The 24,465-nt window shown below is 40.4% G+C and overlaps 1 protein-coding gene and 1 non-coding gene across 2 annotated transcripts in view; one reads left to right on the forward strand and one right to left on the reverse strand.

Annotated features, from left to right (window-relative positions):
• Positions 1 to 968: 968 nt before the first annotated feature.
• Positions 969 to 24,465, reverse strand: part of GPALPP1 (GPALPP motifs containing 1) — an 81,378-nt gene continuing 57,881 nt past the window's right edge. The window contains exon 8 of the mRNA XM_033949166.1: positions 969 to 1,691. Within this exon, the coding sequence (XP_033805057.1) occupies positions 1,473 to 1,691 (219 nt within the window). The 3' untranslated portion in view covers positions 969 to 1,472. The remainder of the gene's footprint in view (positions 1,692 to 24,465) is intronic.
• Positions 18,815 to 18,896, forward strand: TRNAS-AGA. Its single transcript has one exon. It is a non-coding gene; the product is annotated as a tRNA-Ser (tRNA).

A 24,465-nucleotide genomic window follows, 5' to 3' on the forward strand; every position in this document is an offset into this window, starting at 1 on the left:
AATGCTGGAAGAATCCGTAACACCAGTGGAAATATCTCATATTTGTGGACAGAGGGCAACTGAAAGTTGGTACCTGATTTCGGCTGAAACCAAAATCAACCCCCCTGCCTATATAAATAAATATATATATATATATATATATATAAGAAACCACCTTCTGAGACCCACTCATAGTTTGCACCATTCTTCTCCCCCAAGCCCCTTCGTCGGCTACTGCTGTCGTCCTTGGGTCTATCTTACCACCCTAGTACTGTACTGTTGAGTCAGGGCAGAAGCAAACCCCAATTACTCCTGCCCATCTTGTGTTTACAGCCAAAATGACTACCATGGCTTCCAAATGCAGTCTTGCAAGATTGCCGCTAGAGGTCACAGCAGCCATTTTGATATCAGAGCAAGTATGGGCAGGAGCAATCAACAGTTGCTCTTACCCATGATGGCTGCAATCTCAAATTGCTACTGCGACCTCCAGTGACAATCTCACAAGACTGCTGTTGGAAATTGTGGCAGCCATTTTGACTGTGGACACAGGGTGGGCAGGAGCAACCGAGGCTCACTCCTGCCCTTACTCACCAACAGACCACTAGGGTGGTAAGATAGGCTCTGGGGTTGCGGCAGTGGTAGCCTACAGGTGGGTCTGGGTTTATGATTGGGGAGGGAGGGGGAGAAAAGGAGATGAGCCATAGACTATAGAAGAAAAAGTTTCAGTTTCAGCTGAAAATACACAGGTACTCTTGGCCAAAACCAAAAAAAAAGGCTGAATATGGATTTCAGGCTGGTTGCAGCATCAAAACCGAAATTCGGTCGGCCCTATTTGTGGCAACAAGTACAATGTACCATGAATGGTTTAGAGCAGAGGTTCTCAGATTAGGCTTGAGGTGGTTTGTTTAGAATTGAGATATTTGGTCTAATGTATCATTAATGGCAATACATTATACTACAATAAAACAAACAAAAAAAAACCCCAACCATAATAATTTTACCTTTTATTTTTTGATGGTTGGGGGGGAGGGAGGCTAAATATATTATCTAGAAGGAAAATATAGGGGAAAGGGGCATGTTCTAAATAGTTTCAGAAAATGCTAGTTCACATACATCTTCAAAACAAACAATAAAAACCCCAAAAACACAGCATATAAGCAGCCAAGTAACAAAAATATTTTGTAAATGAATGAAACAACTAAAAATATCTAACATTTTTTTCAAACCACACCAAGGTAGACATTAAGGTAAGATAGTCCTATAAGAATATTAAATTCCACATTGACATCCTACTGAGGTACCATACCAACTATTAAAGTGGCAGGGACCTTCAGCCAGACTTTCAGGGTATGAAGGTTTGTATATGTTTAATTGCTGTCCCCTCTATAAGCAGTGGCAGAGTGGGTGCATTTCCCTATGGAGGTATTTACAATTATGTTGTGTTAAATACTATAAAAATATCATCATGAGCAATTGTTTTTGCTGTCCCTGTTTTATAAAAACATGCTGCCTTTCCCATGTGAAAATTTGGTGTTTAACTCTCTAGATTTCTTCAGTAGGGCTTTCTTCTGAGCTTCATCAAAGCGGTTCACTTGAAGGTCCTGGTTGCGGTCAAACGGCTTCCGCTCCTGTGGCTTACCCTTCTCACTCTCTGCCTTCTGCTTTAATTTCTTGTTGTGAAGTTCCATCAGGGATTCTGATCGCTTTGAATCCTGAAATGAAACATTATATATTTTCTTCTGCTCATGTACAAATATCTTATTATTTAAATAATATGACATTACAGACCTTATTAATCAAGCTTATCTGTTAAGATGGGAACAGCAAAGCAACCAAGGCAAAAATCAAACATTGTACCAGTTCTTATTCTGCAGCACAAATGAACACTATAAAGGCTATAAATGTCCTACAGGTATTGAAATTAAAAGCTGTAGGTATCTCCAGCTCTTGATCTGCGGTTTTCTGTTTGGGATCTGCTGGGCACTTCCAAAATGATGCAGACTAGCCACTACTGGAAACAGGATGTTGGCACAATGAAACGTTAAACCTAACCCCGTTTGTTCTTACCATGCTTAAAAGAAAATTTGTGCAAAGCAGCTGTTTACTTCCAGTGCCTAGTACTAAATCCATTAAGTACCTTTATTACTATTAATATTTCTATAGTGCTGATACAAGAGGCATATTCAGCGCTGTACCACAACATATTTAAGAGACGGACCCTGTTTAGTAGAGCTTACAATCTAAATTAATTGACAACAGATTTACCTTTAATCCTACAGGTGTTGATGGTATTCCTTGCTTCTATATCCACCCCCCACCCCCCACACACATTTTATAGCATTGTGACTTTTATTGACATTACATTAGTGTCTTCTATTCTGTCAATACCTTTCGGTTAAAGGCGGATTACAAAAGATTTGGTCTGGGCATCCCCAGTGAAATTACAAGATAGATAATTAGAAGACGCATTAGGGTCCGGGAATATATTGAGAAGGTTAGTTTGACTTGACAAATTTCCTGAATAACTTGTTTTTTAAAATTCTCTCCTGAAGGTTTTGTAGTTGGATGTTGTGACCAGCAGGTTGGAGATGTGTTGGTCTAGTTGCATTGCTTGGGTGGCTAGCAGGCCGTCATACATTTTCTTACGTTGTATGCCTTTGATTGTGGGGGGAATGAAGAGTGCCTGTGTTCTCCTTGATCTGAATGTGTTGTTCCTGGTTAGGCAATTGTTTAGATAGATTGGTCCATCGCCATGCAGGGCTTTGAATAGTATGAAGTAGAATTTGTAGAGTATGCGTAAGTCTTGGAAGGCAATGGTTATGTGGTCGTGTTTTTTCCACGAGTATATCAGTCTAAGGGCTGTATTTTGCACTGTTTGTAATTGTTTCATTATGTTGGCAGGGCATGACAGGTGTAGGATGTTACAATAGTCTAGGAGTCCTAGTTGTGGATGAGTTGATGCTGTGCAGCATCAGTGCTCTTCATATAGTGAGGAATTTCTCAGAAGACATTTCTATGAAAGAATATAGTTATATAAAAAGGGCTTTTTTGAGAAGTCACATATATCAATTTAGGAGTAGAAGGTATGATCAGCCTTGCACTAATGACTGTGCAAATATGGAGATGCAAAAAAAAAAAAAAAAAAATTACTCCTAGAATTAATCCTCTTTTTGTTGTTGGTAGTGAAGCAGGCAGAGTGGGACACCAGTTGCACAGGGCACAAATTACCGAGAAAGAAGTGCTTTAACAACATGGAATAAGATACAAGCAATAAATTGGTTTGCAATCTGTGCTCCGATATAGCACCAGAATGAAGATCTACAACAGCAAGAAAACTAATTCATGCCCAGCAGTGTATGTTGCGATTGTACAGTATATTCCAAGAACAGAAAGTGGTATGGGCCTCGTAGGAATAGATTTCACATATGAAACTACTATCCTAGGTTTTCAGGTGCACACAACCGCCATCAAGAGACCCAAATACTCAAAAGATTTTGAGGTATTAAAACAAATGGCCAGAGTCAGTCACCATCCTTTAGCCTGGACAAGCATTTCAGCAAACAGAAGGAATAAATGAAAGTCAACCAGAATGTGGAATAGAAAGAAGCAAATAAAATTTTTAAAATATACTAATTATTTATGATTTTCAATATTAAATAGTTCAGTTGAGTCATTTGTCTTCCTTTCTCTTTTGCAGTGCTAATGATGTTGACTGCCAATGCTGCAGCTCATATACAAATGTTAGCAGAGCTACGGCAGGGAGGAATGATCAGACAAATTGCCCTTTCCTTACTGTTAGCTCTGCTGATCTTTGACTGAATCAATTGGAACAACCAGGGTACTACAACTCAGAAATGGGAGACCAGTAAAATGTACTAAATATATATATAGATATAGACTCCTATCTAATACTAAGGCTATAGTCTCTAGAGCAGGGATGTTCAAACTTTTGGCTTCCCTGGGCAGCATTGGCCGAAAAAAATGTTTCTGGGGCTGCACAAATGCTACAGCAAGACAGAGGAGGGAGCCAGCAAGACAGTAAACACCTAGAGGAAGCAGAGGAAAACACTGCATCGCCCTCAACCGGGGCCGCACAAAATACTTCATGGGGCCACTTGCGGCCCTTGGGCTGCAGGTTGGACACCCCTGCTCTAGAGAGTGATCAAATTTTTCTTATACGCTCAGAGATATGCAGCTCCAATGGGGAGTGATAACACCCTCCTCGCAAGAGTTCACCATCCAGTCATTGCGTTTAATCATGTGATCAATCTCTGAGGCTAGATGTTTAGTTGTAACTATATCATAATTGTTAAGTTGCTTTTTATGTTTTCTTCTTTTTTTATATATATAATATTGTTTTCTCAAAAAGTAAAAAGATGGCCAAAAAAGTCACAAATTTAGAGAAGTCTTCACTTAGCTCTCAACACAACTTTGACTGAAGGCATCTAATTACCAGAGCAGGCAAACCCAAATTAATGTCTACTGTCAGAGGCACCAACAGTAAACTAAAAGGTGACATCTGCAGAGACTACAACTTATACAAAATGCGGCAGTCAGGTTGATCTTTGGGTTGAAGAAGTCCGATCACATAACCCCTTCTTACCGACTCCTGCACTGCTGCCAATGGAGGCACGTGCGAAGTTCAAGCTGGGATGTCTCTGCTTCAAGGTACTATCCGGTCTAGCCCCTAAATATATAACTGACCTCTTTTCCTTCTCAACCAACAGACATAAGAGAAGAACACACCTGAAGTTTGTTTCCACATCGGCTAGAGGATGCAAATTTAAGACACCCCATCAACAACTTCTATCGTATCAAACAGCCATATGGGGCAAAGACCTGGAAAAACTAATTATACACGCAAATAACTATGGTGAATTTAGAAAACATCTAAAAACATACCTGTTCTTGAAGTACCTAGGTAATGAATCTGTACAATCGACTCCATCACAATCTCACCCCCCAAATCTGATCCTGTAAACTGTTAACCACTAATCTCTAATTATGAATGTTCCATTCAATTTGTAGAATCTTCTAACTCATTGTAAACGGCATTGAATCTTTCTAATTCAATGTAATTCATTTTAATTTATAGAATCTTTCTAATTCAATGTAATTCATTTTAATTTATAGAATCTTTCTAATTCAATGTAATTCATTTTAATTTATAGAATCTTTCTAATTCATTGTAAACTGCATAGAACTTCACGGTCCTGCGGTATATAAACTGTTATTATTATTATTATTATCTGAAGAAGAGATTTGTATGTCTTGCAAGCTCATGCAAAATACCTTTGTAAATTCTTTGTTTATTCAGTAAGCAGCGATTAAAAAGACTAGTAATAGGGTCCCTAAGTTTCCTTAAAGTGCAGTAAAGTTTAGCATGTTCCACACACTAAATGCAAAATTAATGAACAGTCCCCCTCATTCTACAATCTTAGCACTTAAACATCCACGCAATTTGTGCACCAACCTCCAAATTCTGTATATAGCGCCATATGTTGGGTACATATCCAAATTGATATGCACAGCTGATTTGTGTGCACAACTTAATTGTTTAACAAGACCAATAACTGGTAATTAACACTTCATAATTAGTTACGTGCGCAACTTGGTAGGCAAATTATATAAAATGGAGCGCATCGGTTCTAGTGTGTGAATCGATGAAGTTACAGGAAAATATTTTTAAAACCAATAGGAGGAATTTTTTTTTTTTCACTTAGAGAACAGTTAAACTCTGGAACGCGTTGCCAGAGGATGTGGTAAAAGCAGATAGCGTAGCTAGTTTTAAGGAAGGTTTGGACAAGTTCCTGGAGGAAAAGCCCACAGTCTGCTTGCCCTGTATCGGTAGCATGGAATATTGCTACTCCTTGGGTTTTGGCCATTGTGACCTGGATTGGCCACTGTGAGAACAGGCTACTGGGCTTGATGGACCATTGGTCTGACCCAGTAAGGCTATTCTTATGTTCTAATCTCAAAAGGGAGCATGGGTGGATCGTGGGCATTCCTAAAACTTTAGCACACTGGTATAGAATATGCTCGATCCGTGCAAAACTTTGGCCTAAATAGGTGCACCTAAATGTTAGAGATATGCACGGCCACCAAGCGCGATTCTATACAAGTCATATGCCTTTAATACAGGACTGTCAAATTCAATCACATAAGGGGCTGAAATATAAAACACAAGCTAAGTTAAGAGCCAAATTTTTTATTAAGATACTTAGTCTTAGTAGAAGTATAGATCCTTCCTCACCCTTAGACATCTGTGGCACGATCAGGCACTTGTGTGGAGCGCCCTGCTCCAACCTAGCTTTTATACTGGGACTGGGTCCTTCTGCCTGCAAATGGGTTCTGAGGCAGCGTGGTGAGGAGCTTGGAGCGCTGCTGGGAGTGGGGCTGCACTTAGATGCAGCACAGTCACCACGGGCCACATAAAACGGCCAGGCGGGCCGGTTTCAGCCCTCGGGCCTTGTTTTTGACACGAGTGCTTTAATAGAATCATGCTAAGAGCTGTTCTAGTTGGCGCAGATTTTTTCGGTGCCATATATAGAATTTGGCCCTAAGATTATAAAATACTAGCAATTATATGCATGAATGTTACATTCATGCACATAACTGCTAGTTGGGTATAAGGGGTATTCTGCAAACTTAGTGTGCAACCCACATAGCGCGAAACTTTTTTGTAATCAGTTTCGATGGTTTGGAAGGTTTCCTGTCACACCTTGGAACTTTGATTTACCTCTTAGACTTTAGACTCAAGCATTTATATCGAGCCCGGCTTTTGAGCCAGAGTCCTTTTCTTCCAGTTAGGGGGAGTTTTTTGTCTCTGGCTTTGTTTTCCGGAGTGGACCAATGATAGTATTGTGAAACTCTCTAGTGGAGCCTTTGGACCCTGGGAGTTATATCCTTTGGATTTTGAGGTCCGTTTGATAGGTGTTTAGCTAGTTCTAGAAATGTGTTACTAGGTAGTAGAGGTGTCTTTGCTAAATTATTTTATTGATAAGGTACCTTCTTGAAAGTCAGGTTTTCAGGATATCCATAATGAATACTCATGAAAAAAATTTGCATATAATAGAGGCAGTGTATGCAAATCAAGTTTATGCATATTCATTGTGGATATCCTGAAAACCTGACTGGCAAGTGGGTACTCCAAGACTGAGATGAGAAACACTGTTCTAGTGGTTACACTCTGCCTTCCAAGGGCTATGAATGCTGCCTCTGCGGCATCCTGTCTTAGTCAACCCATGCAACGGAATCAAGCCACTGGATCAGCCCCAGTATCGACACATGGGTGATTCTTTACTGAACTCAACTATAACTCTATACCTTGAAAAATTAAACTAGAACCGTTTGCAGTTAAATGGATAGCTAACAAATGTCAACAAGAAAAAGAACAGCAGAGGACCTATCTTCAGAAGAACATATCATAAAATAGCCTCTTTCTGAACTGCCTCCAACCTATCAAAATGGTTCAGAGTCTCTACCAAAAACCATATGTCATGAGACCTTAATGACATGTATATATTTATTTTATTTATTTTAAAAATTTCTAGTCTGCCTATCAACTAGGCAGATAACAAGTTCACATATATAATGAAAATGACACACTTAAAATGTACAAATTCAACATCTATGCACAATTTAAGATAATGCAAAATATCAAAGGCTCAGTGAAAGAACTACCAACATCTCCTTATTTATAGAAAGCTTTAACAAACAGATGAGTTTTCAGCAGTTTTTTAAAAGGTCTAAATTCAGAACACAATCTCAAATGAACCTTTCATTGTATTCCATAATCTTGGGCCAGCTACCGAAATCACTGCCATCTAGGTCTTTTTATAGTGCACACAATCTCATTGCTGTTTGTGAGATAACACTCGCTTTGGCATATATTTCCTCAGTGCGATAAATAAAAGTATCTCTCTCTCTCTCTCTCTCTCATTGACTTTATATATATATATATATATATATATATATATATATAAAGTCTACTCTTATTGAGAGGGGTCTTGAAATCCAATGTCTCTTATAGAAAAACTTGCTCTCGATTCTTTTTGGGACTGAAGGTACCAAAATGAGTTCAACTCATAACACTCACTGAAGCATTTATGATGTCAAACCAGGTGTGCAGTCAGTTAATGGGAACCTTTTTCAATCAATGAAAAATTCACCTGGGCGTCTCCTAGCATGCTACACCAAAGTGCTGAAACTCAAACAACACACATGGATCAACTTCTAAGTTATCCAACCCACAAATGAATATCTATAAGCAAAAAAAAGGGAGTATAAAGGATAATTTATAATACTTGCTTTAAACGATCTTCTCTTGCACATCGGTATCTTACTTCATTTATGGTTGATGTCTCACTTTTATTAACCCACTATTCTAATCATTTAGATCAGTGGTTCCCAACCCTCTCCTGGAGGACCAACAGGCCAGTTGGGTTTTCAGGATAGCCTTAATGAATATGAATGGAGAAGATATGCATACCTGGCACCTCCATTATATGCAGATCTCTCTCATGCATATTCATTAGGGCTATCCTGAAAACCCGACTGACCTGGTGGTCCTCCAGGAGAGGGTTGGGAACCACTGATTTAGATGATACCCTAATTTAACAATAGAACTCATCCACAAAATCAGTAGAGAGGTTGAAGTATCATAAAAAATGCACTGTTCTCAGTAAAGAGACCTCTTATAACTTGGATGTTATTTCAAGTCCTCATCCTGAATACATGTGATATAATCATTTACTTCAAAACCTCCTTCCTAACCTCAAGTTTAATTGTTTATTTATTAATTGATTAAAAGAACTAACTAAACAACTGAGGGTGCAACCCTTTTATCAATTTTTAATGTTATTTCCTTAATTTATTTTTCTATTATCAAAGCTTAAAATCAATTTATCAACTATGTACTTTAAATATATTCTTTAAAGGAGAGCAGCAACACTTATCTTAATGGTTTTCCAGCCAGAACCAACGTTGGGGGACCATGAACTACCTGACGCTCAATCTGATCTTAGAGTGTTTCAGCTATCAATCAGCCTTCATCGGGGGACAATATTGCTGCTGTGCCACTTCCAAATTTATAAGCCAAATTTATAAGAGAAGATCGTTTAAAGCAAGTATTATAAATTATCCTTTATACCCCCTCTTTTTTGCTTACACCAAAATGCTGAGCCAGGTTAACCCACAAACATCATAGTGCTCACCTGGAGACTTATTTAATTATTTTTTTTATGTATAAAAGTATTTTTCCTTTTACTGATAATTAATAAATAAATAAATTTAATGGTACCCAAAGTACCAAGTGCATAACAAGCTCTAAGAATTCAAAAACATTAAATCATGTAAAATCATTAGCAAGAAAGTCCACTTTCAGGTCAACAACTAAGAATCAATAACAGTCATTGAAGATAAAAATTCGACCATAAGGACTTATCTTGAGAAAATCGCCCATGTCCACCAAACAAGGAGGTCCATGAAAGGGAGTGCCTCAACCAATCGCCCTACAGAGCCCCGTTTCGTGTCCTTTGTCAAGGGCAAACTCAGGGGCGCCCTCCTGCTGTGTAATAATCCAGTGCCCTTTATTTGTAAAATGACCGAGTAAATGTTTAAATCAGGAAGTCACTAGGTGGCCTTTCGTCTCAGCCAATCATGAACTGTGAATAATGACCCCCCTCCCCCCCCCCGTTTTGATGCCACTGATATTCTGAAAACCAGATTGATAAGGGGGGTACTTCAAACCAACCAGCTTGAGAAACTATTTTAGAAAAAAAAAAAAAAAAAAAGGTTACGTAACAAATAATTGTTCCGAAAAAGGGTAGTGGATGCATAAACAACCTCCTGAGTAGAGGTGGTAGAGGTAAAACAAGTAGCAGGATTCAAAATATCTCAGATACTACAGAGGATTCCTAGTTGCAAAGATGTGAAAGGAAAGGCAGAGATCTATGGCACTGCGACAGGAATGAAACTGCATAGGGCTATTTAGGCGCTTACCTGCCACCACAGTTTCTCTCTATGGAAGAAGCTATGTAATATGAGAAGCTCTTGCAGCTTTTTAAAGGACAGACAAAAATGTATCACAACCTACAAAGATTCTTAATTACTGAAGGATCAATACAGTAGCCTCTCAGTTAACCGGCAGCCATGGGGATTGATAGATGCCAGATAAATGTAGTTTCTGGTTGCTGGAGAGTTATTATTAAAAATAGGCCTAACTAATACTATACCTCATTCTATGCCATACCATAAACTGTTCTAAACAAACTACCGGATATGTGGTAGGCAAAGCGTGGATGTACTTAGGTGTGGCATGCCAAGTTTACACTTAAATATCCGCCAGAACTTGATTTTATTTTCATTTTTATTTAAAGTATTTCTTTGATTTTTTTTAGTTGCTTCAGTTCTGGTTAACAGAGAGTCTACTGTATTAAGAGAGCTCAGCATCAGAGGAAAGACACTGCCTTTCTTCTATTGTACAGTAATATAAATGCTTTTATTATTATGCACAAAAGGAAGGATGTATTTCTTGAATCAGTGGGCTATAAATGTTTGTTCTGTAGTTTAAGCTTATCAAAACATTCCTATGATCACTAACCCAAAGCCTGCATATGATATCTTAGGGTCTGTTTTGGTACATTGTTATACTCCTTTTGTTCCCAGATCTATTTCTAATGCCCACTTTATTGTGTTGTGTAATAAGACTATTTTTTTAGAAACAAAAAATAAAACCATAAAGCTATGTCCTTCTCTACAGGCTCTATGCAAAGCATCACAGATTGTCTTCATCAAAAAAGTAGGGTCAGGGGATTATTTATCTGCACCTTCAAAAAATACAAATAAAATAAAATATGTGGCACTGACATGCTTTTCCCTGCAGGCTGGTACTGCCCGATTCGCGATTCGAATTGATTCACTTCGGGTGAATTGGTTCTAATCGATTTGTTTGCACCAAAAAAAAAAAAAAAAATCAAACTCAACGATTCAAGGTCGGCCCCCCTTAAGACCCACTCGCGTTCGGGCTTTCTCTCTGCTACGACCGCCGGAGTCCTTCATCTAATGTAACTTCCAGTTTTGCGAAACCGGAAGTTACATCAGAAGAAAGGGCATTCGCATGTGCTTGTGCAAGTGTGCAATCTAAGGCGGTGGCAGCAGCAACTTGCAAGCACGTTGATTTTTTTTTATAGTTGTTGGCTCTTGGCTGGCTCGTTCTCGAAAGCATTTTTCCTGTCCTCCAGAGTCCCCGCATCTAACTTTCAGCGTAAGTAAAGGATCTCTCTGCTGCATTGCTCTCTTCTTTTCCTGAGGCCATGGAATTGGGAGGTGGAGGTGGGAGGGGGAAACTGAGAATCGGGGAGGGGGAATATGGGGCCTATTTCTTTGGGGATGCTCTGGGCCTAGGGAAGCTGAGAATCAGGGGGGTTGGGGAGGGGGAATATGGGGACTCTTTCTTTGGGGATGCTCTGAAGAAGTTGAGAATCGGAAGGGGGGCTGGGGAGGGGGAATATGGTAATGCTGCCCGATTTCCTTGATATTGCCTTGGTTAAATAAAATGTTTAAACTTAAAAAGCTGTGTCACTAAAAATGAATCAAATCGAATCGAAAAATTGATTCAAAGAGTGAATCGAATCGAAATATTTTTCACTGAATTGGACAGACCTAGCTGGTACTATCAATGCAATAACCCCCTTTTACAAAACCGTAGCATCATTTTTAGCGCCAAAGCAGTAACAGCTCCGATGCTCATAAAATTCCTATGAGCGTCGGAGCTGTTACTGCCGCAGCTGGCGCTAAAAACGCAATTGTAAAATGGGTGTGTGTGTGTAAATGAAACAAAAAGGCATATACCGTATTTCATAAGAGATTCAAATCTTTTATGTAAAATTAGGCAGACCTTTGGTAAAGCTGCCACAGAATTTGCTAACTCTTGCAGCAGAATTTTGCAAAAACTTGCCTCAAGAAACTGGAGGCTGTGATTATGCTGACAAAAGAAACTAGCAATTGCTTGCATAATTCAATTTATATAATAGAGAGGTAGCGCTAATTGGAATAAGAAAGTTAGCACAGTTGAAAAATGTACTAACAGGTTGGGGGTTTGAGACAAGTGCTTCAAACACTGGTATTATCAAGGCTTGATTATTGTAATGGGATTTATTTGGGATTGCCAATCTCTCGTATGAAAGCATTACAGAGTGTGCAGAATTCAGCAGCCCAGCTACTAATGTGGTCATCTCGTTTTGAAGACATTTCTCAGATTCTGAAAAAAAAACTTCACTGGTTGCCAGTTTACTATAGAGTGCAATTTAAAATCTTGAAAGTTATTCAACAAGGCACTTATGGTACCTTGCCTGATTATTTGAACAAGTGCTTGGCGCTATATAAATCCAAATAGATCTTTGAGATCAGAGAATTGTATGTTATTAGCTGTGAAATATGCTGTGACCAGATTTTCACTGGCAGGCCCAATATTATGGAATGGAATTTCAGGAGTAATGTGATTGTGTAAAAATGTAAATTTTGGGAAATTGTTCAAAACATATTTATTTGTTCAGGTGTTTGATATTACAAATGCTTCTGAGGTTGAGAATTTGCTGAATCAGTTCTGCAGAATGAAATTTATAAGACGTGTGGGTTTTTAACCTCGCTTTGACTTATTTGATGTAGGTGTCTGTCCAATTTTTATGCATGTTTTTATTGTGAGCTGCTTAGGAATTAAGCAGATTATAAATGTTTTAAATAAATAAATAAAATTTATGGGAATAGCACAACAAATAAGAACATAAGAATTGTTGCTGCTGGGTCAGACCAGTGGTCCATTGTGCCCAGAAGTCCGCTCTCGCGGCAGCCCCTAGGTCAAAGACCAATGCCCCAACCAAGACCAGCCATACCTGCATGCGCTCCAGTTCAGCAGGAACTCGTCTAACTTTGTCTTGAATCCCTGGAGGTTGTTTTCCCCTACGACAGCCTCCAGAAAAGCATTCCAGTTTTCCAACACTCTCTGGGTGAAAAAGAACTTCATTATGTTTGTACGGAATCTATCCCCTTTTAACTTTAGAGAGTGTCCTCTCGTTCTCCCTACCTTGGAGAGAGTGAACAACTTGTCTTTTATCTACTAAGTCTTTTCCCTTCATTAACTTGAATGTTTCAATCATGTCCCCTCTCAGTCTCCTCTTTTCAAGGGAGAAGAGGAACCAGTTTCTCTAATCTCTCGCTGTACGACAATAAAGCTCTATTTCAGAGCGCTTCAATGCAATGCCCAAGGGTGGTCCCTGGAGACATCTGGGGTGGCTCTCATCCTCATTCTGGCTTTTTTTCTGCTATTTTCTGTCTATCTACCCAGGCTCACAACAAAAAGGGGGGAGTGGGTGGGCAGGAAAGCCACAAGCTTGAAGGACAAGGCATTTCTCAATAGACAAAGAGAGTGTATTTAGAAATGCTGACCGCCTTGAGGATATACCAAATGAAAAGTTTGAAAGGTTGGTTGGGCAACCAACGTCACTGACACACATTATTCATCAGTGTTGAGGCCTCACGTGAAAAGATGACTCTTCTTCAGCTCATTTAGATCCAAAGTGGCCTTCACTTAAAAATTAGGTCTTTGCTAGCTACCAGTTCTTTGGTCCCTCTAGAAATAGGTGAAAAAGAGCTTTGCAGGCATCAAACAGTGTTGATTAAACAGGGCTTAGATAATATCAATGAAAGGAAATATATCAAACCTGAGCTGGGCAAGAAAGAAAAAGAGACAGAGGCAGGAAATGCACCCGAGGAAATGTAAGAGGCTGTGCTGAAACTATAGGCATAGTCTGGGGTAGACAGGGGGCACTGTTGTGGGTGTAAATATGCTTACACACTTTGGAAACTGTGTACTATTAAAATTATATTTTGAGTTTCCGGCTTTTAAACATTTAGTTCAGTTGCTACTTTTAAGTCTTCTCAACTACTGTAACATTGTCTATTTGACATGTACCAAGAAACAGATGGCTAGGCTCAGACTGATTCAGAATACAGGGGTCAAATTAATTTATGATCTAAAGAAATATGATCATGTGACTCCTTTTTACTGTGAGTTGCATTGGTTTCCAGTGGAGGTGGGTGTTTTCTTTAAACTGGGCTGTCTTTGTTACAAAGTTGCGTATGGTATTGCTTCAATCTATATATCTGATAGATTTCTCATAGCATTCCATAAACATAAGAGAGAATCACATGCATTTTTTTATTTTCCATCTGCTCAAGGATGTAAGAGCAAGAAATCCTTGTAAAATACATTTGCATTTCAGGCTGCTTTTTATGACAGGGAATTCAGGCCACTGTTGTGTAGTGCTTGTTCTTACAAGCTCTTTAGAACTCAGCTGAAAACTTATCTATTCTCCAAATACTTGGTGAACTAATTCAAATCATCTTTAGGTTATGTTATTTTTAATCTTTTGTTCACCGCATTGAACTTATGGTTATGCAGTTTATAAGTACGATGTTATGTTATCTTTTTTTGAGATGGGGAAGTGGTAGAATTAGAGGCCATGAGTTGAGGTTGCAGAGTGGTAGACTTAGAAGCAACATCACAAAATACTTTTTCACAGAAAGGATGGTGGATGCTTGGAATGCCCTCCTGTAGGAGGTTGTGAAGACAAAAACGGTGATGGAATTCAAGAATGCATGAGACAAACACAGAAGCAGCTTCAAAGGCTGGGAGGTTAAGATCGATGCAGAGCAGACTTCAAAGGTCTGAATCCTGTAAATGTCAAAGACAGATCAGAATCGAGGATGGAGTGGACTTCAATGCCAACTCCAGTAGTTGGGAAGTAGGGCGGTGCCAGGCAGATTGTGTCCCAGATTTGGCAAGGACAGATAAAGATTAAGTATGCCGGTGTATAATCATGAAGAAGTGGAACCTGCATGGAGTACCAGATAAACTTTGGATACTTTGTTGGACAAACTGTGCTGGTCTTTATCTGCCGACATTTACCATGTTATTATGCTACTAATGTTGAATTGGTCCCCATTCACCCCACTGCCAATATGACTTCCTTACACTTATGGCTGGAATGACGGGGCCTTGGAGGGTTGTACGTGAACCCTTGCCGCAGCCTGCAAACTAGCGCAGCTGGGTATTACAGCTAGCCAAGGGCATGCTCAGCCAGATTCCAACAGATGCATTTTTTCTTTGCCTTAGTAAAGGGACTGGACCTCTAGTTCTGACCAAGGCTTCTTTCTTTAAATAGCCTCTATGACTTTTTATTCTTCCAAACTGGGTACAATCTGCTCTGGTATTTTACAGCAGCATGCCTCAGGGAAATAGCAGAGATCACTTTTCCACACAGAGTGAAATACTGTCTGTCAGTGCTTCCAATCTCACACTGTGATGAGCAGTATTTTCAAGGGTATTAACCCTCTCCAACCAAATGGACTCTAGCAAAGACCCATTTACTGGCAGACTCATAAAATCAGTTAAAAGAAAAATGATACAGCAGTCTGCTGAATAGAGTTCATGCTTTGGAGACTATTCAAATCCCTTCTTCAGCCAATTTCATCAGTGAGATTTAGAAGAATGGATCAGACTGATGCTTACTTATGAAACAAAGAAGAAGGAAGTCACACATCTCCACTCACTACTTCCACTTGGCAACAACAGAAATAAACTACTTATGTATCACTAAACAAATTGCATTAGCTGTGTACCTCTTTGTTATATGAATTTAATTAATAGATAATATGATCATAAGTCACATGTAAAGGGGCAAGACGTTTTCCACCGAGGTCTGTGTTGAATGTAATTTATTCCATTTACTGCCTTTTTAAAAATATATACTGTATTTCCTTTTATAATGTACCTATTCTCTCCTTGATGCAGTCTTAAGGTATAGTTTTATTTTTAGATTACTTTTTGGTCATTTTTCCTTAATAATTGGTATATTTCCTCTTCCTTTGTAGATTGCGAAGTACAATAACACTGCACAACAATTTTTTGGTTAAGTCTTGATTCCTGAAAAGTTTTTGGTGATTATGACAGGTACCAACTTGGTATGCTCAAATATGGTTTTGGTTTTACTGCATCACGTAAGAACTATGAGAAATAGACATTTTTATGTTTACTGACAATAAAATATATAGTCAAGTTTACGTTTCGCACAAGCGACTAAATGAAACAGAATTAAAAGTGTTTTGCTCCCGAGTTTCTTTTATATTCAGTGTCTGGTGCATCACGTTGTAGCATCCAACAATAGTCGGCAAGCATTGACGGATTCCAATTGCCCTGGTATCGTTTCTCCATCGTAGCTATGTCTTGATGAAACCTTTCACCGTGCTCGTCACTCACAGCACCGAGATTTGCGGGGAAGAAGTCCAAGTGTGAATGGAGGAAATGAATCTTGAGTGACATATTGCACTTCATTCTCTTGTATGCTTTGAGAAGTTTGTCTACCAGCTGAATGTAGTTTGGGGCTCTGTAATTGCCCAGAAAATTGTCAACAACGTCTTTCAAGGCTTTCCAGCCAATTTTTTCCGGCCCAACTAACAGATCTTCAAATCGCTTGTCACTCATAACATGTCTGATCTGGGGGCCAACAAAAATACCCTCTTTGATCTTGGCATCAGTTATTCTTGGGAACATCTGTCTTAAATAACGAAAACCTTCCCCTTCCTTGTTCATTGCTTTCACAAAATTCTTCATGAGTCCCAGTTTAATGTGAAGAGGAGGCAAAAATATCTTTGTCGGGTCAACAAGCGATTCATGTGCTACATTTTTCTGTCCTGGAACTAACTTTTTACGGAGTGGCCAGTTCTTTCTAGAATAGTGCGACTCTCTGTCTCGGCTGTCCCATTCGCAGATGAAACAGCAGTACTTTGTATAGCCAAGCTGCAGTCCTAGTAACAGAGCAACGACTTTGAGGTCTCCACAGATATTCCAGTTATACCTGGTATACTGGACATACTTTAGTAACATTTCCATATTCTCATATGTTTCTTTCATATGTGCTGCATAGCCAACAGGTACTGAAGGATAAACGTTGCCATTGTGCAACAGAACAGCTTTCAGGCTTAACATTGACGAATCAATGAAAAGACGCCACTCTTCCGGGTTGTGATCACAACCAAAGACCGAGAACAATCCTTCAATGTCACAACAGAAACAGAGACTGTCGACTTGTGCAAAAAATTTGGTTATATCATGATGCCGGTCTCGAAACACAGAAATTTTCGTACCTGGTGATAGCAAACACCATTCCTGCAGTCTCGAACCTAGCAGCTCAGCTTTTGCTTTTGACAGACCCAAATCTCTGACCAAATCGTTCAATTCGGACTGTGTTATCAGATGTGGATCGCCTGATGAGGATGGTTCAAAATCCGGGTCAATGTCACTGTTAGAACCCTGCACTGCAGTTTCTTCATCTGGTTCGTCTAAGGTCCAATCCTCTGGTGGTTTCGGAACTGGAAGACTGTCATCATGTGGCATGGGTCTCATTGCTGAAGGCAGATTAGGATATTCAATTGACTTCTTGTTTTTGGCAGAGAAACCAGACACATTAGTCAAACAGAAATAACAGTCCGTCACATGGTCTTTCTGTTCTCGCCATATCATCGGAACAGCAAATGGCATCGTCTTTCGAGTACCTCTGAGCCAGGCTCTCAGACTAACAGCACATGTCGCACAGCAAATGTGAGGCGCCCATTGCTTGCCTTGATCACCTATTTTGCAGCCAAAATACAGATGATAGGCTTTCTTTACAAGGGCAGTCATCGAACGTCTCTGAGGCGTAAGTGTATATTCCCCACAGATATAGCAGAATGTGTCGCGGCTGTTACGACACCGACGAGACATATTGCCCGACACCAAAACGTCTATAGCATCAAGCTTACTTACTGTTATATTGCTACAGCTACTATACTACTATACTTTACTATACTGATACTATATACACACACGGACTATCTATATTAACCAAATGAGCAGGATCGGTGTATGGAAGCCACCATTATAGCATGGTGAGACAGCGCAAGCTCGTTCAGACCTGCCCAGACATGCCCAGGATGTCATCTTCCATAAAACAGCTTCCAACCTGGCTAGATTTTATGCATGGACATACCCAGGCGGCACAAACCGTTGTTGATAAGACACTTATGGGAGAAAAAATTGTTTGCATCCAAATATAAGAAAAAATCACGACAAAATTGAAGATTTCTCTGAAATGGTACGTGATGGGTAATTTTTGATGTAATATTCATGATCAGCACCCAAAATTCTATAAGAAACACCCAGCAGTGTTCAGGAAGCAAAAACTTTGTTGTGCAGTGTAATCTTCAATTTAAAAATAAGTGACACATAAGGTAATGTTTTATTCACTAATTTTTTTTCTTTTTTTGTCTTAGTAGGTTTACAAATGCCATTTTGTTTTTTAGAGCAAGGTCTAAGAAACTAGAGTGTGGTGGGATAAAAATGACTCTTGGGTAGAGGAAGCAATACTTAACTTTTTTCTCTGTGTTGCTGATTCTCTCCAATTTCTCTGCTTTTTAGGTCAAGGGATAAATGAGTGAGAATGGAGAGAGTAAAGTCTCTCTGTTTGTACAATTACAGACCCCAGTGCTTGTGAATAAGTACAGAGTTATAGGATGGAATTCAATAAATAGTGTCCAGAGTTAGATGCTGGGATGATCCATGGCAAGCTAGTATTCTATAAAGGACACTTCATGCTAAGCGTACTTTACAGAATACTAGCTTAGTGCGCATTTTGTACCTAACTTTGAGCACCAACATTTACAACTGCCAAAAGCTGGTATAAATGGTGCCCAACTGACAAGCATGCAAATATTATTTTATAACATTGCACCTAAAGTTGTAGTCGTGGCCGAGGGTTTAAGGCGATGGACTAGAAATCCATTGGGTTCTACCCGCGCAGGTTCAAATCCTGCCGACTACAATGCAATGATTTCTTGGGTTTTGGCCAGGTACTAGTAACCTGGATTGGCTACCATGAGAACATGCTACTGGGCTTGATGGACCATTGGTCTAACCCAGTAAGGCTATTTTTATGTTCTTGTCAATACCCTGGTCCCTCCCATGGCCACACCCCCTTTGGAGTTGCATGCTATAAAATGTGTTTATAGAATAGGACACAGGGTAGATCCTCACTAACTCCTTAATTACTGCCAATAACTGATTGTTCTAATTAGATTATGCATGGAACTGGGATCCAAGCCCAAAATTGCATGCCAACTTTAGTGACCCATACAAAATCTGGCGGACAAAATGATGCAATGTCCCTTTCTCCCATTTGCAAATTAATGCAGGTGTGAATACACATGGTAAAGTGTCTCAAGAGGATAGCAGGGGCGCTGGCCGGTCGATCCAAGATGGCTGCAGTACAGACGTGCTGAGAAGTACGCACCTGAACCACTCTGTCCCGACTTTTTTCTACTTATCCTGACGGCTCTTGTAGCCCAATTCCACCAATGCCGAAACACAGGGGCAGGAGAGCTGCTGGTGCCTTGCGGCTCTCCGAAATGCCGACTTTCGGCAACATTGAGGACCTTTTGCGGCGGATGCAGGGAGCCGTAACCCCGACGTCAGAAGTTGACCCGCTGAGGGCGCCTGGTAATGGCGAGACCGGAGCTGCATCTCTTGGGCTGGACACCACTCTTAGCCCCGATGTCTGAGCTCCACCCCCGTGACCTCGGATCACCAGCTCTCCCAGGAGCGAGGAAACCCCTGAGATGGGGGAGGTTCTTTCCCCAGAGGCGGCCAGTGAGATTCTGGAGAGTGTGGAGACAGAGCTCCCAGCTCAAGGAGCAGCTGTAGGAGATTCCAGGACTAAAACAGCAACAGGAGGTGAAGAAAACCAGCCAGAGCAAAGCCAAGAACTCTCTTCAGAGGGTGAGCATTTTTTCACTCAGCAAAAGTTTTCAATTCTGGAAAAGCCTCCACAAGTGACCCTGGAGTCCTTATGGGATTTAATTGCAAACTTTTCAAAAACTATTAGTCCCAATTTCTAATACATTGAAAATAAATTGATACAACATACTAAAGAGCTTAAGGATTTAAGAGAAGATCTGACTGTTACTAATTAATCAATTCAAAAGCATGACTATGATTTACTATTGGTTAAACAAGTACAGGAGTCCCTAATCAAGGATAATCTTAGTCTTAGGAAGAAATTAGAGACACTTGAGAACAATTCACGAAATAATAATCTGAGACTAATTAATTTTCTCAGATGTGTATGCATCTGTATGCAAAATATCTGTGCCATTGAAAAAAAAATGGAAAAAAACCCCCAAAACCCCTGGGTTTTGGTTTTTTTACATAGCCACGCGATGTTAGTGCATCAATCGTTTGGCTACTTTGCATAGGATTTTAGCTAATTTGCATGACCAGACTAGAAAATGGGCAATCGAGGGGAAAAACACGGTGAGCCGTTTTGTGCATTGGGTCAGTAAAAGAGATCATCGCTAAAGCAGTGAAAACAGGTTTAGCGACAATCGTTGACTTTAGTGCATCTAGCCCTAAGTCTAAAACAAAAGGGAAGTGGAAAGGGAGAGATGCATCATGAGAGAAGCCAAATGAGGACAGCAAAAATCAAATGCACCATATGGAGAAGAGTTTATAAAAAAGCAAAGTTATAAAGATCATACAAATGTGAAAACCCTAGAAAGAGGCAGAAAGAAAATGAATGTTAAGTCAAAATAAATTTTTAAAAAAAGAGGTCAAAGAGGAAATTTTAGAGCAAGCAGTGATGGGGTAAATACGAGCTACAGACTTCCGCTGTTCCTCCAGTTCTCCTCCCCTACCTTGCAAACAGCATGTAAAACCAGACACTGCACCACCATGCAACTTACAATAAAGGAAGCGCAGCACATAAATAAATAATTAAATAAAAACCTGAAAGAGAGAGTTCTATAAGAGGAGACATACCCAAGCACAGAGCGTGAAAAACAGAAAGGCCCAGATTCTCCATAAGCTACCAGCAACTACCTAAAAAGCAGCTGAAAATTGCGTGTCAATCATGCAACGGCACCATATAGAGCAGGGGTGTCAAAGTCGGCCCTCGAGGGCTGTAATCCAGTTGGGTTTTCAGGATTTCCCCAATGAATATGCATGAGATCTATTTGCATGCACTGTTTTCAATGCATATTCATTAGGGAAATCCTGAAAACCTGACTGGATTGCAGCCCTCGAGGACTGACCTGTTGTATAGAGCATCACTCCTACGGGAAAGTTAGGCGTTAGAAATGTAGGCCAGAGTTTGCCAGGCATACATTGCCTATCTTTGTCATGAATCACATCTATGTAAGCACTTTAGGTTGCCTAATACCATTTCTGGCATTAGCCACGCCCACAGTGACGTTGACCAGCAAAAGCACCTATGAATGCGCAATTCCAGTGTTGATTTTTTTAGTTGCTGGTAGGTGCCTTGAAACTCTGTTAAAAACTTTGTTTGTATGACTTTTTTTTTTTTTTTACTGAGCTTGGGTGCCACTTAAAGAATTCAGGCTGAAATGCTGAAACGTACACTTTTAAGGGGAAGTGAAGGAATGGACAGGATGCAGGAATGATGTAATCCTTGTCTAATTTTCCCACTTCTTTCACTATTGATGATACTGCTATATCTATTGTTCATGAGATTCAATATAATAATAATAATTTATTCTTATATGCCGCCATACCAAAAAATGTTCTAGGCGGTTCACAACAAACTGAGCAAGTACATAAAATACAGATGAAATACAACAGATTGAAATAAGAGAAACTTAACAATAATAAGTGAAATGCATTTACAATATAATGCGGATAAAATACATTAATATACACCAATATCTTGGTGTGATTTCTTTGTAACATTGGCTTTCATAGACAAAGACAGGTATTTGCCGGCGTATAAGACGACTTTTCAGTACCTTAAAATCCTCCCCAAAGTCGGGGGTCGTCTTATACGCCGGGTACTGTTTACATCACAGTTCTTCAACCGCCGGTCCGCGGTCCGCACAGGACCGGCGAGATGGACCCGTTAAATTTTCTGCCCCGATGGTGTTTGCAGAAATCTTCTGTTCCTCCCAGCCTCAGGCGATCAAAACAGGCGGTCATTCCCTCTGTGAGTCTCGCCTATGCGGAAACAGGAAGTTGAAACAAAATAGGCGGGACTCAGAGAGGGAAGGTCCCGACGTTTGCAGCCTGTCTTGATCGCTGCCCCTGCTGAGTCGCCGAAGAGGGCCGCGGGGAAAGTGCAGGCAGAGAGAAGATGGTCAGCGTGCGCGGGGAGGTCAGCGTGTCGATTGGGGCCATCAGCAGCGTTTGTGCTGAGTCTGCCCACGTGCAGGATGCGGCGGGTAGGGGCCTCCGACTCGTCTTGGGCAGCTGGGCCTGCGGTGCAAATCTGTTTTTGCCGGCTTGGGGGGGGGGGGTCGCGAATGTGCAGGGCACAGCAGGAGTAAGATCATGGGGAGCCTTCAACAGTGGCTGTCTCCTCTCCTAGCAGCTCTGTACTTACCAGGGCAGTGATTCACTTTGGCAACTTCCCCTTTCCTCAGAGGCGGCAACGGACCCAAGGCTGCCTAAGGAAATCACTGCTGCAGGCAAGTACTGAGAGCTGCTGGAAGGAGAGGAAGCCACTGTTGGAGGCTGGGAAGCTGATGGATAAAGGGAGAGCTGCTACTGCACCTGGAGAGAGGTAGAAAGAGAGATGCTGCTGGGAGGGGAAGAGGGAAAGAGTTGGGAAGAGAGCTACTGTTGGATAGGGGGGAGGAGGGAAGGGAGAAGGTAAAAAGGAAGGAAACAGCTGGCAGGGAGATTAGAGGAGGGAAAGGGGAGAGACAGGAATGAGAAAGTAGAGAGAGATTGATGCTGGAAATGGGGTCAGCAGAGAAATGAGAGAGGGATAAAGATGCTAGATCTGGTGTAGGAGAGATAAAAATGAAGAAAGCAGTGAAGCTGGAATGAATGATGTAAAAAGGAGAGAGGAGGCACAGGCTGGATGGAAAGGGGAGAGGGGCATAGAAAGAAGTCAGATACATATGGAAGGGGGAGAGGCCAGACAGTGGATGGAATGGGCAGATGCTGGAAGGAAGAGTGGAAAGAAGATGAAAGCAGAGACCACAAAAGGTAGAAAAAAATCATTTTATTTCTATTTTGTCATTACAATATATCAGATTTGAAATATATATCCTGCTAGAGACATAACTGTGGACTGCAAAGCCTAACACTATTCCTGTCATGTGTGACTGCAGTATTCTGTTAGCATGATATTTCTGTGTAGCATTCTGTAATAATTTGGCTAGTTCAGTTTTCTTGATAGTAGAGGGGATATATGTGAAGGGGAGGGGAGACAGGGGTTTTGTTGGTCCTTGTTCTGAATATTTATATTTATAAAATGACAATTGTACAGAATATTGTTTCTTTTTATACTTTAATAAAATACGTTCAATATAAAATCATAACTGAGGCTTGTGCAGATGGGATCAGATGGTTTGTGGGGACCGAGCTTGCGGAGATGGGGCGAAAATGTGTTTTTTAAAATTTCGGTCTTAGTAGTTTGCCGGTCCACAAAATAATTCTTTTATTTCTGCCGGTCCACGGGTGTAAAAAGGTTGAAGAACACTGGTTTACATGCCCTTACTTTACATGCCCTAACATCTCCTTCCTTACCTCCTTACGGTGCTTACGGTACTAGTAAACCTGCCGGGACATCAGCGGGGCCATGGCGGGACATCAGTGTGACAAGGGTGCCAGTTCCTTCATCCTGCGCAGCGGGAAGCAGCGGCGCTCTGGCCCCACCCCTTTTCTCTTTACTACGTCTCTCGTACATGCGGCCGTGTGTGGAGTCTAGCCCTTAAGGAAGTTGCGGGGGCGAACAGGAGGCTTTTGAAGGCTTTTAAAGGGAAACTGTCATGCCAGCAAACTTGCTAGGGACTTGCCCGGCACTTGCTCTCTCCCTCTATGTGTTATCTTCCTTCTATCATTGACAGTTTCAGTTTGGTTAACAGTTTAGAAAACAAATAGCATGGCAGCTCCCATGGGTTTATTGTTCTATTCAGCTTTAGTGAATTAATTAAAATTGTTGAAATAAATTCTGATGTTCTTTTAAGTTTTATTTGTTGTGCAGAAGGTGTGCAGAAGAAGGGGTAGTCCTATATGGCAAGTATATAACAAACTCTATATTTTAACTGTAAAAGTTGGGGGGTCGTCTTATACGCCCAGTCGTCTTATACGCCGGCAAATACGGTACATAAGTTTTTCAAAGATTGCAAATTGTATGTTTCTTAAAGGATTAAGCTCCAACAATTTTAGAAATGTTGTACAGTATCTTGTAACTCCTTTTTTGACCATTACAATGGACTCTTTTTAGGTTTACTCAAATGATTGTTGAGATCTTTACAAGTTGATCAAAATATTATTGCCTGTGTTATAGTAGGCATTTCTAAATTTGAGCTTAGTACTCTCATTTTAATTAAGCTTCTCTGGTTGTCTATTGAATTTTTTAAAAAAAATGAATCTTA

The sequence above is a fragment of the Geotrypetes seraphini genome, chromosome 6 (assembly GCF_902459505.1).
Source record: "Geotrypetes seraphini chromosome 6, aGeoSer1.1, whole genome shotgun sequence".
NCBI lineage: Eukaryota > Metazoa > Chordata > Amphibia > Gymnophiona > Dermophiidae > Geotrypetes > Geotrypetes seraphini.